General features: G+C 34.2%; 1 protein-coding gene across 1 annotated transcript; it reads right to left on the bottom strand.

The window, feature by feature from the left end:
* Positions 1-2,489: 2,489 nt before the first annotated feature.
* Positions 2,490-14,457, bottom strand: LOC100649361 (arginine kinase-like). Its single transcript, XM_003402658.3, has 4 exons — positions 13,898-14,457; positions 11,226-11,391; positions 3,047-3,348; positions 2,490-2,513 (listed from the first exon to the last, which is right to left on the bottom strand). The coding sequence occupies exons 1-4, from the start codon at positions 14,399-14,401 to the stop codon at positions 2,490-2,492; spliced, it is 996 nt and encodes a 331-aa protein (XP_003402706.2). The 5' UTR covers positions 14,402-14,457.
* Positions 14,458-17,232: the final 2,775 nt, after the last annotated feature.

Below are 17,232 nucleotides of genomic sequence, written 5' to 3' on the forward strand. Positions count from 1 at the left end.
GTATAATATACGGGAATATAATGTAACATTATACAACATAACGTAATACAATATATGATAGTGTAATGTAACATACCGTTGTACAATACCATGTAATATAATATAACGAAATACAACATGATGTAATATAATGTTAGATTATATAGTATAAAGTAATATAGTATAATGGAATGTAGTATAATGTGTTATAATAAACGTAATATAATATATCGTAATATAATGTCACATGGTACATTCTAACGAAAATAAGAATATAATAATTTCGTACATTACTGGTATATTTACTGTTGCATATCGCGATATTAATTTGGTATGACTTTAGACATTTAATTAGTATTTTATCTTCTTAGATTGTCTTATCTAATTTATGCTGTTTCTACAACTTTTATTGAGTTAGCAACCTTATACCCCTTACTAATAATATTACTATTTCTTGCCCTTACGGGATTATGTTTGACTAATAAATTTACTTATCCGTCTATCTATAATATTGCAGAAGAAATATCTATCAATCCAGTTTAGAATTTGAAAGGTATCTTAAGTGGCATGGAAGAAATATTTACTCAAGATAGTGGATTAAATAATGATATTTCAATCGAGTGATTTATCCGGTGAATAATTATTCGATGTTCATTATAAATTATTCCAATCGTGTTACTTCAATAATTTTTCATTCTTTCGCGTGTACATAAAGAATGATCTGAAAATGACTTGATAATTATTTGTATAATGACACAAATAACACATATAACGTGCGAATGAATAATTTTTTCAATTTAAAATGTTACTAATTTTGCGGGGAAAGTCTATTTACTCGCCTACAATTACGTAAATATGCATATATTAATGGCCAATTAATATTCGATCACACATCAAATAAGTTACAACAAAATGAAATATTGAATAAAACTAATGAAAATAAGGAAATTCAAGCGACCATATATTTATCATTTACAATTTAATTGTAATGTTTAATTTTTCAATCAATTTTCTAGTAAAATAAGTTCACGATACCGATCTAATTATAACGTTCAACGCAACATTTAGTATAATGTCATCGTTCGACATGATAATACGACGAATTGAAAATTCAAGTAAATTAAATTTTTCAAATTTAGTATTAAGAGGATAGGTGAACATTCTAGATTTTCTTAAGGAGGTAGTGTGCAAATAATTAATTATACACTCGTGGCATGCAGTCAACTCGACTTTTCGAGTCGAAAGCTAAAATTTGGCGATTGATGTTATAACTATGATTTTCAAAGCAAATATGATGAGAATAAAGAAAAATATAATGAAAATGGCCAGAACGTTATGGAACTCCGCGTATTTAAAAAATTATATTATTCTTGTCTCTCGGTGTTAAATTTAATAATCACGAGGTTTGCGTTCATTTTAATATTCTTTAATTAGTACCAATATTGTGTTTTATTTCTTTGTATATGCATATAATGTTACTACACGTATAATAAAGATATATTACTCTTATGATCATTGTTTTACGTTTAATTTGACACCGCAGAAGGATACACGTAGTATGAATCAATTACAATCCCCCCAATAAACCAAATCCACAGATGGATTAAACAAGCTGAGCTCAATAATAAGGTTCCAAAAAATTTATAACTGCAAAGGAAATTCGTTCAAAATCAAATTTTCTCGCGTTCAAAAATGCACGCTTCGGGACTAAAATCCGCACGGCACGCGTTATTCTTTCTCCAGCTCGATATTTGCTGCGAAGAATCAGACGTATTTTGTCACTTCTAATCGCGCTATAGTTATCCACGAGATGGCAGTGAAATTTAATAAAACCGTGCTACACGCTCGCGTGGAATAGAATAAAAAAAAAGAAAAGGAAACGCGCGGAAAGGGAGAAAAGATACAATAAACCTGAAACTAAAAAGGAAAAAGGAAAATAAATAAGCTCGCGTAGTAAGTAAAACTGTGTGTTTTTGCGTTTCGTAGATTCTTCGCCCGTAGACAGCGAAGATCCAGTTCAAATACTTCCCCTGTAAGCTGGGAATATTCATAACTGTACTTGTTTGTACGTGCTCATCCGTAACTATAGTTTATGTTGTATACACTTGGGATTTGTATAAGCATCATCGCCGCTTCGCTCAGCGCAAAGGATATAAATATTTTGTACGAACGATTGGTATTGATCTCGAACTGAAGAAATACTTGTTGCGTTTCGTTTCATTAGCATTTCAAAGATGAATAACGTTCGATAATGATAATTACGTGGAACCATGGAATTATTTCTCTGTTTACCCATTTACGATTTTGCAACTCGTAACGGCCGCGTGACCGATCGATTTGAAATCGATTTTTTAAACGCATTATCTTTATCGTTAAATTCATTTGAATTGATTAAACTAATATTTTCTCAAAATTATTTGTTTATATGCCTCGTTATTGCGCTATCATAATAGTTTCAGGAGTCATTGTATCGTACGTTCAATTTGCATTTCTATGATACACCGCTGAGATTATTCGATCATACTACTTACATACTGGAAAAAATGATTACATATTTTTGTAATGAAAAATGTGCGCATTTCTACATAAAACATTTACGTGAAAGAAAATAAACGTCGCATGATCCTATTCATTTACGTACGTAATGCAGTCCTTTCTTTTCAATAAATATAATTGTAGAGATTTATCACGTTTGTCATGTTCTTTATGTGAAATATGGCGAAATCCTTAGAAATATCCGACTCCCATTAATAATAATAATAGTTAAAACTACATTTTCAACATGGAAAATCAAAGGATTCTTTTTATCCCTTCTTGACGAAATAAATATACCACTAACTTCCATTACAACGTTCCTTCAGAAGTTCACAATTTTCTTATTGAAGAATGAAATAAAAATAAAGAAGAACTTTGCAATAGAAAAAGAAGACTATTCAAATTCTGTTTGGAATAAAGAAGATTATTCAAATCCTGTCATTTATATGTAAAGTAGACTAGTTTCTTTAACGATCCAATAAGAAAGGTAGAAAAAGAAAAAAAACAGAGTAGGATCGATATTATTTCTCACCTGAAGATGGTACATGTTCGCGATTTCTTCGAATCTCGCATAATTCTCGCTCAATTTGGGAAGGCGGATATGAACAGAGGCCCTGATGGTTGTCCCCAGGTTGGTCGGGCAAAATGTGAGGAAGCCGAACCGACGGTGCCGCGAGAATCGTATTTCCTTCCCGACTTCGGTAACCGCTTTAACAAGCCTCGAGTACACGGACGACAGATTGCCACCCTTTTCCATCGATATCAGACGCATGTGATCCTCCTCGTTGCACCAGACGAGAAAAGTTTTTGCCTCGTTAAAAAATATTCCTCTTCCTGGAAATAGGATAGCGAGCGGGTAACGAGAAAAGAAAGGTAGGGTTTTGTTTCCTCTTCGTTTAAAGTTTAAAGTTTCAGAAAAGAGACTCAGCCGCTTTAGTTAGCAAATCGTGGATCTTTCTTTCTGAGATTCGATATATATCGTAGGATTTAGAATTTCATGATGATATCTTCTTTAATATTAATCCTTTCGCTGTGAATTAAAATTACAATATGCCGCGATAACAGCGTCGTAAAATTTGAAAGAAGGTGGTTTCATTTGAGTTCCGTGTACGATTAAAAATTTTAAGAATCGTTACCGTCCAGTGAAATGTAAAAAAAAAGAGAAGTTCCAGGTCCATAAATTGAAATTACAATATGCTGCAATAACGATGCCGTAAAATTTGGACAAAGTGATTTTATGTGAGTTTTGTGTATGACTAAAAATTTTAAGAATTATTACCGCCCACTGAAACGTAAAAACAGTGTTCCAACTTTGTAAATTAAAATTACGATATACTGCGATAACAGCGTCGAAAAAGGAAATTTTTTTCTTCTGTATGAGCTTCGTGTGTGATTAAAAATTTTGAGAATGATTACTGCACAATAAAACGTAAAGAAGGGGTTCCAACTCTTTAAATTAAAATTATGATATGTTGCAATAATAGTGAAAATTTGAAGAAATGTAGTTTTATGTGAATTTTGTTTATGGCTAATAGTTATTTATGTATTACTTTATATGTACACCTCGCGCGATAAATTTTATAATATAGTAGACTATACCAGTTGACAGTGTTTCATATCGAATTTCTATTCATCCGACTGAAACACTGGAACGTAAAAACCGAGCTAAACATTCGATACGGAAGAAAATTTCCTTTTCGCCGCGCAATTTCTCGGTTTCCTTACGTTGTTCTTTGTAAACAGGGCCGTATGTGCGTCGCAACCAGAATGGAATATTAATAATTCAATCCGGCGTTGCCTAAGACAAATGGAAACGCAGCATGGTATGTCGTAACCAAACCACATTCGATTATCTTTAAATCGGCACTGGATTTACCCTTTGAGTAGGTATCATGGAAGACAGATATACATGAAAAGAGCAAAAAGAATGTAGATACGAATAAGTAAGGATATTCCTCGAATAGTTTTATAAACGACTGCGCTAGCCATTTGGCTTCCAAAATATATTTTTCCCTATCCAGCATATTTTCAGAAATACTTTTAGAAATACTTTTAAGAATACACGGAAGTCGTACAATTAATTAATAAATATTTAAAAAATAAATAAATACGTAGGATATTTAATTTTCTGGATTATGTTTGATTTCGATAATTATGGAAAAATAGTTTTCTTTTTTTGTTCTACTAGCGTCTATGATTGAGTCAATACCCATCGCGTAGACTATAATAATGTCAAACTGCAATATTATTAGCTCCCTTTCTAAATAACATAACGCGTATAAAATCACGGTTCACGTGATATTGACAGGGATTGAAACGACATTTTGAGTTGCTTATAACGTAACAATGTAAGCATCCCTAAGAAGAAAGTTGGAAGTTGTATTCCTATTCAAATTTAACTTATGACATTTTTCGTATAAATTAATTGATGTATGTTGTCGTTGGCATCGATAGTAGAGTATCGAATTTTATAAAAATAGAACTGACCTTTGCTTTCATGAGCGACAAATCGTTCGTACTTCGAGAAGGTCGGCTTCTTTTCTTAGCCGTTTAACCTGTCGCAACTTTAAGACAATGATGCGATATAACAGATACAGAAATATTATCAACTTCAAAAAGTGATTCAGCTACGATCGAAAGACTGTAAAGGAAAGTAATACAAGTGACAAACTTAGTAATATTTACACCTGCAATTTCTCGACGAGCCCCTCCGCAAAGTTAAATCTTAGTAGAAAAATCTATATATACTGTATATTATGTAATACACCTGTGTAATATATCTGTTACTATCGAATATTCTTGTCTCTTGCTTTCGATTTTTCGTGCAATGAATTACTATAAAGTACATGTAGTTCTAAAAATAAATTGTGATTTCATTTAAACAAGAAAATGATTAATTTTATTTCAAGTAATTTCGTTTCATTTAGAAATGATCATAACCTTAAAATCTCAAAGACATTGCTTAGACAATATTGTCCGTGCAAAAATCAAATTTTGCTTGAAACAGTTCTTCTAATACCGAATATATAACGACCATAATTCGAAAGACAAACACGTCGTAAGATTATAATAGAACCCCCCATGCATGCTTCCTTATCTTACAATTTGAATTATAGAGGAATTTCTGCGAATTTCTTTCTGCGAATGACTAGTACATGTATAATGAACGTAACTCGGAAGACAATCACATCAAAAGTTCATAATGAATCATCCTGTATACGCTTTCGTATCTTACGATTCAGATTATAGAGCAAATCATTCGAAATATGTGTATATTTCTATATCAATTCAAGGCGTCTATTTATTAGTTTCACATTAAACTTGGACTAAAAATATTCTTGGTACGTAGTAATATCAATGTATGGAAACAAAATGGACGCGATCGTAATACGATTCCTCGAGAAACGTGAGCTGAAAGGGAGAAAAATAATTTGATCGAACGGCAACGAGCGTTCGTAAATAACAAGCAACGGTGGTCAGTCACAAAGGCAATCTGTTATCTAGTGCGGTTCAAAGGAACAAAAGCGACAATTATCTGGACGAGGACAATCGAAAGACGGAAATGAAATGTTCGGTTATATTCGTTTGGAACATCTGAACACAGCGCAGCCTCTGTGATGATAATTTTGCACGCGCATCAAACGAACAATCGTGTTATTTGGAAAATAAACCATGTGATAACGAATTAAATATAAAATAAAATGATATAATTATCTATCGACAATAAGAAGAGTTTTCTTCATTCAAAGAATATACAGTGTTGTGGAAAATTCCCTCGCAATATTTTTTTTAGGGTGTTACTCGTCTATGGTTTCACCTGGTTCATATATTTATTGAAAATGCTGAAATATATTTATAATGTTACCTTAAATATTAAGAATATGTATATATATGTGAGATTATTTGAAAGAAACAAGAAGAACAAAATTTTAAGATACCTTTAAGATACTGAATACGAAATAACAAAACCTGCTTTATTAAAAAATTATTCGGCTACATCTCCGAAGAAACTTCTTTATACGAGCACGATAATAAAATGAAATCGTATAGAGCAAAGATTTTTAGCCTGCGGTGGTCCTCGGATCTCCATGCGACTACGAAATCCTCGTATATGTATGTCCTTATTGTATTATTCGAAAAAAATATATTTAATATGTGTATTTATCTATTTATAATACTTCTCTTCTTTCCAAAAAGATTGATGATGACCAGTTTAAATTATCAGTGAAGACTTGGGCGGGGGGGGGGGCAACAACAAAAAATTATTCAAAGAAGCTGGAGTATCAATTATTTTGAATCACATAATCAATATTTCTCGAAATAACGAGATATTGCAACTTTAGAATTAGATTCAATATTTCTTAAGAAATCGTATTTACAATTCTTACAAATCTTAAGAAACCAAGTTCCTACTGAGTCAAGTGGTGTTTTTGTAACCATTCGAAGATTTGCCACCTAAAATTATTTCTTCTCAAGATTTAGCGTTTATTCGGAATAAACACACTTAGAGACTCCATCGTATTGCAGAAAACACCTCAGTGTTAAATACTGAAGGACAAAGCTAAAGACTTTTTACTACAATACGTCCTCGCGTTGGCGGTTTATGATAATATAATCAGCAATTGTGTTGACAAAGACCGTGCTAAAATGCAATAAGTTACATTGGTGAGGTATTCACGATAAGAGGAGGAAACCTCTTTGGTTAGCTTTAAAAACTCCCTTCGAATGGCGGCTGATTCTCTCTTGTACATGGTCTGGTCTCTTTAATATACCTTAACCCTTTTGAGCCGTTTAATCTCGGCAGCAAAGAGATTTCCCAAGGCCATCATGATGAAAATCGCTAATGCAAGTTCATTTAATCACGGAACCTTCGTCGGTTCTCTGGTAAGCTACGGGGACTCACAAGAATGCCAATGCCATCGGTTTGTATTTCGATTCAGACCGACGATAATCTTTAACTCTGTGAAGAATTAGGGTGAAAGTGCACAGAAAGCTGTACACTTCGTACCGATTCAGCTTGGTTTTGAATTTCCATGGAACTCTTGGAATTTCAAATCACATCTGCTAATGGCAACAAAGACAATGTTCGTAGGAAACGTTGAGCTTTTAAGATTTTTAATTAAACTCTGAATCGAAATGAGATTTTTCGTCTCAAGTGGATGAGTTGATACAACTTCTAACATTAGATATTCGAAAAGCGTTAGTTTTTCGTTGTCGCGCTGTTGATTCTACCAATTATAAATCGTCTGCATTTCACTTTACTGGAGAATAAATTGTTCATCGTGATAGAGGTGCAAGATCTTGGACACTGCGGAGTTGGCGAATTCAGCAATTTCCCATTCAATGAACTTAATAATTAGGCCTCCGGACTCGTAAATCTCGCTGGTGCTACAACTCGTGATATGTACAATGATAGTTATGCGTATTATTCCATGTATCAATACAATAATATTGAAAAACCACAAGCTATGATTACTATATATAGAGTTTCCTAAAATGTTAGGGACAAGTTTTAGGGATATGTAGTATTCATTAAAACAAGCAAACAATGTCTTCATGAACACGAGTCGGAAAATCATTCATTTCGGAGTTACGAGATGTTTTTGTTAGTGATACATTACCTCTGCCGCATATTTTGAATATACCCCTGTTCATTTCAACACACACTTCCACGTTGCTTTCGCATAGAAACATGCACATGCTCAAAAATCACTGGCATTTCACTTATTTCTTGATAGCAGCTTATTTCTCTTATTTCTATATACTATAATTTTGTAATGTCCTCGCATATAGAGGTCCAAGTGATTTAAGTTGGACAAACGAGATTACCTTCTGGAAAACGTTGCGTTTAAGTATTGTCTTAGAGACTCAAAGTGAAAAACATCTTGTAGGTTCGAAACGAACAGTTACTTGGACTCACGTTTGTTAGGAGTTGAAATCTTTTTGCTTCATTCGGTGTGTAATATAATAGTACTAGATGCTTCTAAATTTTATGGCCAATATTACGTTTTATATATAGGAAACACTATATATAAAACATAGCGAGATACTCACTATCAAAACGGAGAGAAAACTCTCGACCAATTTGACCGCTCGGAAACCATTGTTCTGTAAAATAGCAACAAATTAGAGATCGAAAAGTAACAGGTGCAAAATCTACGTCGAGGCTTCTACGAAAATATACTAATTTCCATCATGAATGTACCACAAATTAGTACGTCAAAAGTATACGGATTACATATTCAGAAAACTTTCGTTTCTGCATTTCGAGGCAACAGTTGTTGAATACTTTTCCGAACTAACTACAAATATACCGAAAAATATAAATAACGATCTTTATCGTAACGCGTTTTTATATCAAATCCAGTAAATAACAATCCCGCCGTTTAACGATATTTTCGTTTTAAATCAGATTTCGCTCTTTTACAATTTATCCCGTGAAACGGCCCGTTTTTACGGTCCTCAGGATGATTGATTGAAAATCCACTGGAAGCATTGAACTGTTTTTATACGAGCAAGAGAGAATCGCGATGAAAATCAACAAACAGCTGGACCGGTCGTGACACTTGTCAAGCCGCCATTTCACTAACCCATCTACCAACGGGTTCCCTCTAATCCCAGAAACTTTCGGTTTAATCTTCGTTTAAACTTGAACCGCCCAATTTCGAGCATTCAGCTTACCGTGGATTAATGTTTTCAAACGAGCTGAAGGAACTTGCGGCGTTGTAATTGAATGTTTTACTCGAACTGCGATGATCCTCGAGCCGACGAACAAGACGAATCGGAATTTTCTCACGGAAAATCAATTAACCGATTATTGCCTCGAATACGATTATAATCTCAGAATGGAATAATTGTTCTGTAACGTTTTTTAGTTAGAATACTAATACTTTGTTATAATGGTATTGATGCTAATGTCATAGTACACTGTATATTATATTAATGTATTTATATACTGTAATTCAATATTAATGTTAAGTTTATTATTAGTATTACGATATTAATTACTTATTATGCCGAAGTGAATGTTAAAAAATTAAAAAATATAAATTCAGATAGAAATGAAAAATATATTTCTCTTTTAATTTTTGCACTTACATCGTTCATTCATTTGTTAAATTACTTGAACGCTATGAATTTTTAGTGTTTACTATCTTCATACATTTAGCAAAAACAAATGGTAAATTGAATTTTCATAAGGATAATAAATGATAAAATGTGCATAATGATGATCATAATTTAATATATATTCCTGATTAGTCATCGAATTGGTCAAATTTATTTATTCGTATTTTCATATATACTTTCATTTTCCTCGAACATTGTCTAGTTTGCGCTTACCTAGATTTAAGCAGAGAAAAATTTTTAGAACAACGAATGGAAGGTTAATGTATAAGGAGAATGGGGATGCTTAGAAGTAATTTCAAGTTTAAAGCTGACTGGAAGCACGGATTAAGAGAATTGCTTCGCGAACGATTTCAGGTTATTCTGAATTCGCTCACCTCAATTCCTATTAAACAACTTACATTGTATTAGCCTAGTTCATATAAAACCTCATTTCCCCGGTGTTTGATTGCTTAATATCGCCCATTACATTTTCTCTTATTGTCAATTATTACCATCATTATTACCCACATTGAAAAAGAAATTTCCTATAATACACGCGTATTGAATGCAAACAAGATTTTTATTATCGTTATTGTTTTTCACGAATCATCAAAATATTCATCCAATATCCTTCTTTATTATAAACATGGGAAATGTGTTGCAAATATTGTCGATAACGTAAATTTAACATTTTATGATGGTTATGGAAAAATTGAAATAGCGTGGAAATTATTTTGATTAAATACCTCTATATTTCAAAGAAATCATCCGATTAAAGTTTTATTCGAGAAAATGATATTTTACGAGTATACCCTACTATTTAGAACACTTTTTATATTATGCACTATTTATTGCAGTACATCGAGCCTCCTACTATTTATTTGGTACACCACGAAACGACATACCACATACACGAGAGCGATATGTTGACCATTGCTAAGAGTTAAAAACATTTTGTACAGCAGTTTAAGAATCTCCATTTCCAAAAGCTATTCGAATATCCTTTCAAACATTTTACAAATTTTTCCAAAGTAACTGTGCATCTTTCGATTAAAATGTCTTCTATATTTTCGATAAATGAGATCACTGTCGAAAGCACGAAATATCAAACAATGTAATCCATCGTAAGCCTCCTTCGTTTAAGTTCTTCCTCGAAATGGAAAAAGAATAGAAAAATTGTCCGGTTACCAAGGTTTCCACGTCACTTAGGAATGATCAGAAAAGTGTTAGATTGAAAATTGATTAGCTTTTGTAGGAGTATCGTGGAGTAGACAAAGTAGCCTGATAAACCCAAACAAATATCCTCACAAAGCACCTTTGCTCCAGCTTACGATCTAATTACCGACACGCGGAAGAGCGCATCTGGAGCGGATCGCGCTTAAATAAAATTAAAAGTTGCGACTCCATCAGGCTCATTAATCTGCGTCCTGTGGAGCCGAAGTATCGTCGAATCGCTTTTCGAGGATGCAGTTGCCACAACAAGATTCGACGAAGGCAGTGACGGAAGATAAATTTCAGACAGGTTTAAAAGCTATGGCGATCGATCTGCTAAAGTTTGAGGAAAGTTAACGCAGAGGTATAAAAGGGGAACGATCATTACTCACCGCTTGGCCAGAACCTATTGGCGTTGGCTGCCTCTAAAAATCGATCACCCTCCTTGAACAGAAAGTGATCGTCTATCAGTTGTTGTTGCATCTCTTTGTCCATCGCGGCCAGACTGTAATAAGTCCCTTTCAGGTTGCCGTCTAACGAGCGTAAGGCTTGCTGTACCTGAAGATGAAAGAAAGAACGAACTGAGAGAAACGAAAGTATAACGGAAGAGATGCGCTGCGTAAATAGATTGAAAAAGCTGATCGCAGTAGTTTTTCGTGGCGATTTATATAGTCAAGTTGTCTCTAGTCGACAACAAAGCGGGTAAAACGCGATTATAAAAAGCAATTATACGCTTTAACGAAACGAGGGGATTTTTCGTGCCAGCAGAAATCAATTAGCTACGTGCACATTGTGCGGCTTGATTTAACTTTTCTAGCGCGTTAACCAACCGTGCAACCGTAAAGACATAAACCTTGTTCTTCCGTTTCTCTATCTCTCTGTGTTTTTACCCTTTCTTCCGGGTTATTTTCCTTCTTTCTTCCCACCAGTCCTCTCCCCTTTTTCTTTTTTCTCCTTTTTTCTTTTCTTTTTGATAGATTTTTTCGTTGGCGCGTTGACGAATTAAACGAAGTGCACTGTGTTAGCTGAAGGATTTACTTCCCTCCCTTTTTGTTCCCATTTGATAAGCAGAATTGGAAGAGAAATGAGTTTAAATAGGGGTCTTGCTTATAGATGTTTATGGTGTACAAGTGGGAAATTCAATTTTACGCGAAAACGAATAAAAGTGTTGCAAATTTCATTACTTTTTTATCGACATTAAGTTACGAATGTAACGCTGGAATAAAATTACAGTACCAAAAATTAAAAACAAAATTTATGTTCTGTCTGTTTTATTCCCCCATATGTAAAAATTCTAGAAGATCTTAATATCCAATTAATAAAACCACGATCTAAACTGTTTTCCTCTTTACATCATTTACCATGAAAAAATGGTGTCCGTATTACAAACACTAAAACTAATCATGCAATTTGCCCACTTTCTCGTTTCATGCGAAATAATATGTGAAATGTCCGTTTGAACACTTCGGGTTGTTCATCTGCATTGTATCAGGAAGTATATTATTTGTCTCCCGTGTAGCTCGCATAAAACTGAATGGGAATCTACATTCCTTCGTTTCCCGTACTTTTTGTTTGAAACGTTGGAAATTCTACTTCATTCTCTTTGGCACAATGAATATGCACAATATTCGTGCAATTTTCATTCTAGTAATAAATTCGAGTACGATATTAATATCGTTTTTGAACAAAATGCTACTAACAGTACTACTCTTTGTTGATTTTCTACATTTTTTAAATCCCTCGTATGAGCTATATGTTACGTCTTAACTCCGGTCTCTCTTTCGATTTCCAAAAACTTAAAAACATTGTGCGTATTAGTCGTCTACACTTTATCTCCTGTTCCATGAATTTATGCTTTCGAAAAAGCTCGAAATTCCTTTTTACCGCTACCATGCAAAACGAAAATCCAAAGGCTTAATGATTTTCCTTTCAGCGACTGTTCCACGATTAAAAACCAAGTTCATATTACAAATCTCCGTTCATATTACAAAATGTAAGTAATTTAATAGGCTTGATTTATGGGTAGTTTTACGATGCGTGAATGCATAGAATATACCGTGTAAAATTATACAAAATATCCAAAGTACAGCTTTATGATATTTAATAGGTGAAACGGATGTCTATTTAGATCCTATTTTTATTCTTATGTTCACGAAAATGTAAAATTGCAGAAACATTCACAATTACAAACAAGAATGTATAGAATATACATACCACGAAAAACTATATAAAATATCCAAAGTATTTGTTATAATATACAAAGTGTCTCAGCTAAATGAGACCACCTAAATATCTGCCTTATTTACGATTGTATGAAAAAAGTTCTCCGGACAAAGTTAAACTATTTCAAGAGATACATGGAAAAAATTTTTCTCGAGTTTATCTTTTTTAGATTTCGTCGGTATTTTTCTAAACAGAACCCCATGTATCTTTTTACGCTAGTAGATGTGATTTTTTATTCTCTACACAAAAGTATTAAAGTACTTATGTCGGAAAATACATGGTTTAAAACATATTCCGATTTTAATTTCATCAAATGTAGTGTACGGAAGACAAGGAAAACATAAACACTGGAGTATTACTTTGCGATTTTCCTTGTTTTTCACGCGTTAAATGTTACAGAATCAAGGTTAACATATCTTTTAAACTTCTCAGACGTAAGTACCTTAATACTTTTTAAAACGCGTCAATTAGTAGATACAAAAATATAGAGTTCCACTTAGAAATATACCGATAACATTGAGATTGCGTGAAAAAATGACCTCGAGAAACAGTTTTTTCCTGAAATAGCTTAACTTTGTCCTGAGAAATTTTCTCATTCACAAAACACAAATAAGATAGATATTTAAATGATCTCATTTAGCTGATCACCTTGTCATGTAACAGGTAAAACGAATCTCTATTCAATATATTCCCTATACTGATAACTATTAAACATTATAGCTCCTCATAATTTCTACTTAAATCTCTATTTAAATTAAAGTTTGATTACGCTCATAAAAATATGAAATATAATAAACATCCGCGGTCTGCTAATTATAACAAACTTTTCGATTTGGTGTACCTTTGCCTCCAAATCCAAGTAGTGGGATTTGGTCATAGTAGGATTCAACGGATACCCATTGACCGACCTGGCGCAACGGATTCTCGTCGAAATCACGAATTGTCCCTCGGGATCAAGATCTCCTAGTTGCTCCGGTTCTCCCCAATCCAAATCTGGATGGACATCGCTCGATGTGAAATTAATATGATACTCCTCGATCACTGAGTCGAACAAAGCAGCGAACACGTCATAAGCGTTCTGATCAGGCGCGTAAACACCAACGCCCGAGTCTGGATTCTTTAAACCCGATTGGATCACGTCCATCAAAGTGGAGCCGGTATTCGTTACGCGTGTCTTAAGCGTATCAAACACCTGCTGCGTTAAGTGTTTCTTCAATAACGACCTGCTATCGATTTGAGCGAACTCCGCATACGCTTGTTCGAGGGCCTTCACGCGCTTGTCGTTCGGGTTCATGAAACCCGGCATCGTCTTCTTCTCACAGGCACACAGCCGTTTGTCGCACATCTTGCGTTAGGGTAGCTACTCTTGGCCCCGGTTGGAGAAGGAAAGTGACGAAGGATTTAGTTCTGAAAATGGTTTTAGGGAATAGGGATAAAGGGCTGGGATTATAGCGTCGGAGCGTAGTTGTAGGTATAATTCGAGTTTTATTGTTGTTGGAAGTTCTAACATGGTAATTTAATAGCGACGGCTTTGCGAAACGGATGATGAAATTTTTGGGATATTTTTGTACCCGGTGCGAGGGGAGATGTTCTATATAAGGAAAGTTAGCAAATAGTACTTCCGTATGATTCAACTCTTTGACGCTCGTACGAGAGAAGGAAAACAAGGAAATTGTATTGTAATTAGTAAGATAATGGATATTTAAAAACAGAATAGGAGTGGAATATTGAACGAGAAAGAAAAGAGTTTTATTATCTGATTCCTTTTTAATACATGGTATATATAATGTGACTGTTTTTTTAAATAAAGAGGATAGAGAGAGAGTTTACGTTTTTAGTCACACCAAAATCAGTAAAAGATTATGCATAGCAGGAAAAAGTTGGAATATCCTACAATCTGAATATTCATTACGGATAACATTGAAAGATTTACGTGCGTGTACTAAATCTAGATATTTACAAGATTCATCAATGAGAGCGAAAACATCTGCAAGATTTCTACGAGATCTCTCTATAAGATCTATAGGATCTAGAAAATATCCAAAATCTAATGAGGATTTATAAAATCTACAATATCCGTAATATCTAATGAAAATGTACGGTAAATTTCTGAAATAGCTATCAATTCCTTCTATTTTTTACGAAGAAAGATTTTCGCTTCCATTACAATCATTCAGTATCATCAAATTTAAAAAAACTCTTCAAAAGATGAATAAAGATAGATCGCAATCTCTTTTTCACTTTAATCGACACTCATCTACGCAAGTAGACATGGAAATAGACAAAGAATACCAAGTCGCAGTATTATTATATCAACACTCGCACGAACAAGATGTCGTCATACCTATCCGAGCCACGAAAATACAGGATGTGTCAATAAGAAGTATGTACTATCTAAAATAACTTGTTGCCTATTGGTTTTACCCAAAAACGTTTTAAATAAATTATGTTACATTTCAAGCGACTCATCGGATGGACGCAATGTTATTCTTTTATATCTTATATTTTCTGAGATATCAGCCTGATCTTGAGTCCTTAAAACGACAGCGTATATTTTTTCTAATATTAGTTGATCCAGTTGGACATTCTCTATAAGAAGGTTTTAACCTATTTCTGTCCTTTCCATTAGTTTGGCATATAGTTTAACTTCAATTTGTCAAATTTAACGTATGAAAAACAAAGGCAACATGAACACAAGAATGCCGCCTCTCGTTTTTCCTTGTCCCTCATGCGTTGAATTTGACAAATTAAAGTTAAAATATCTGCCAAACTAATGGCTTCTCCGTATAAATACGTTAATACTTTTCTGTAGTGAATATTACCTTACCATCTTGATATCTCAGAAAATCTAAAATACTAGAAAATAACATTGCACCCATCCGATAAATTCCTTCAAATTCAACATAACTCATCTAAGACGTTATTCGAGAAAATCGTTTATGTAACGAATTATTTTACATAGTATTTCATATCGACTCGCCCTGTGTATTGTAAACTTTCATCGTCTTCTATTTGTCTCACCCCTTTCTTTCCTATTGATGCTGTATAAACTGTTTCAAAATTCACTAGAAATACCGAAACACCAGAGAAACTCCGAAAAAATCGGATCCCAGACGTCCGATTTCGGTCTTAACCGTCGTTGAACGCTTAGTGAGTACTTACTTCCGACAGAGAGTATCCAGTCTCAACTCGAAATCGTTACAGTCACCGATCCTTCAGCCGCTGATTATTCCGTGCTCTAACCTTCGCGCTAGTGGCGGCTTGTCTGGACGTCTCTGTATCGTTTTCTCTCTTTCTGTTATACCCGATGTTCTCCCTTTTCCCGAGCGCACGGCGTTCGCGGAGATCCCCCGGAGCGTCGAGTTTTAATTACACATATTTTTTGTGCGAGCCGCTCTCGAGGCTCGCGGTATGCGCCAGAAGGGCCCTACACGGCGGCGACGTGAATATTCTGAATTTTGACGGACGCTCGACGCTTCTGGCATTGCCATCTCGACGCCGAGCGACCGCGAAATCTCGTTTCCCGCTCGTCGCAAAAAATCATTGGCCCGCATACCTCTTACCCCTCCCCAACATCCTTCTCCTCGTCAAATGTAAGTTCTTTCGGCAAGTGCGAACATTCCAGCGACCGTAAATCGTTGTGTCGACGCTTATAATTTGCGATTTAGATGTTACATTAGATCGTGGTTTTACGTTAAACGAAGTTGTATTTTAATTCTTTCATCGTGGTACCGTTAGAAGTGCAAAGTGTTATTTTGACAGGTGAAAAAAATCTGCGTATAGAAATTTGTTTAAATATATTGTATAGTTGGTTATACTGTAAGAAATGTGTGTATATAAATGATTTCATGTTATAGAAAACGTCTACTTATCCTGGATGTGTATGTATGTTAACAAATGACTATGCAATGTATAATGGCATATATGAGTGTAATTCGTATATGAGCTTCGCGTCGTTATAAAATTAAAAAGATTTTAAGGAAATTCTTGATGATGGAGTACCAACGAGAGAACCCCAGTGACTGATACACATCGATTTTCATGAAGTTTTTTACAAGTGTTCATTAGACCTACCTAAGAAATTAGCCCTAATTCTCTCATGTCCGTTTTTTACTTTAATGGAGAAATCAACCATCATATCCGAGCCGATACTTTTATGTAAGTGCTTATAAATCG

Source organism: Bombus terrestris, chromosome 6 (assembly GCF_910591885.1).
Source record: "Bombus terrestris chromosome 6, iyBomTerr1.2, whole genome shotgun sequence".
NCBI classification, from domain to species: domain Eukaryota; kingdom Metazoa; phylum Arthropoda; class Insecta; order Hymenoptera; family Apidae; genus Bombus; species Bombus terrestris.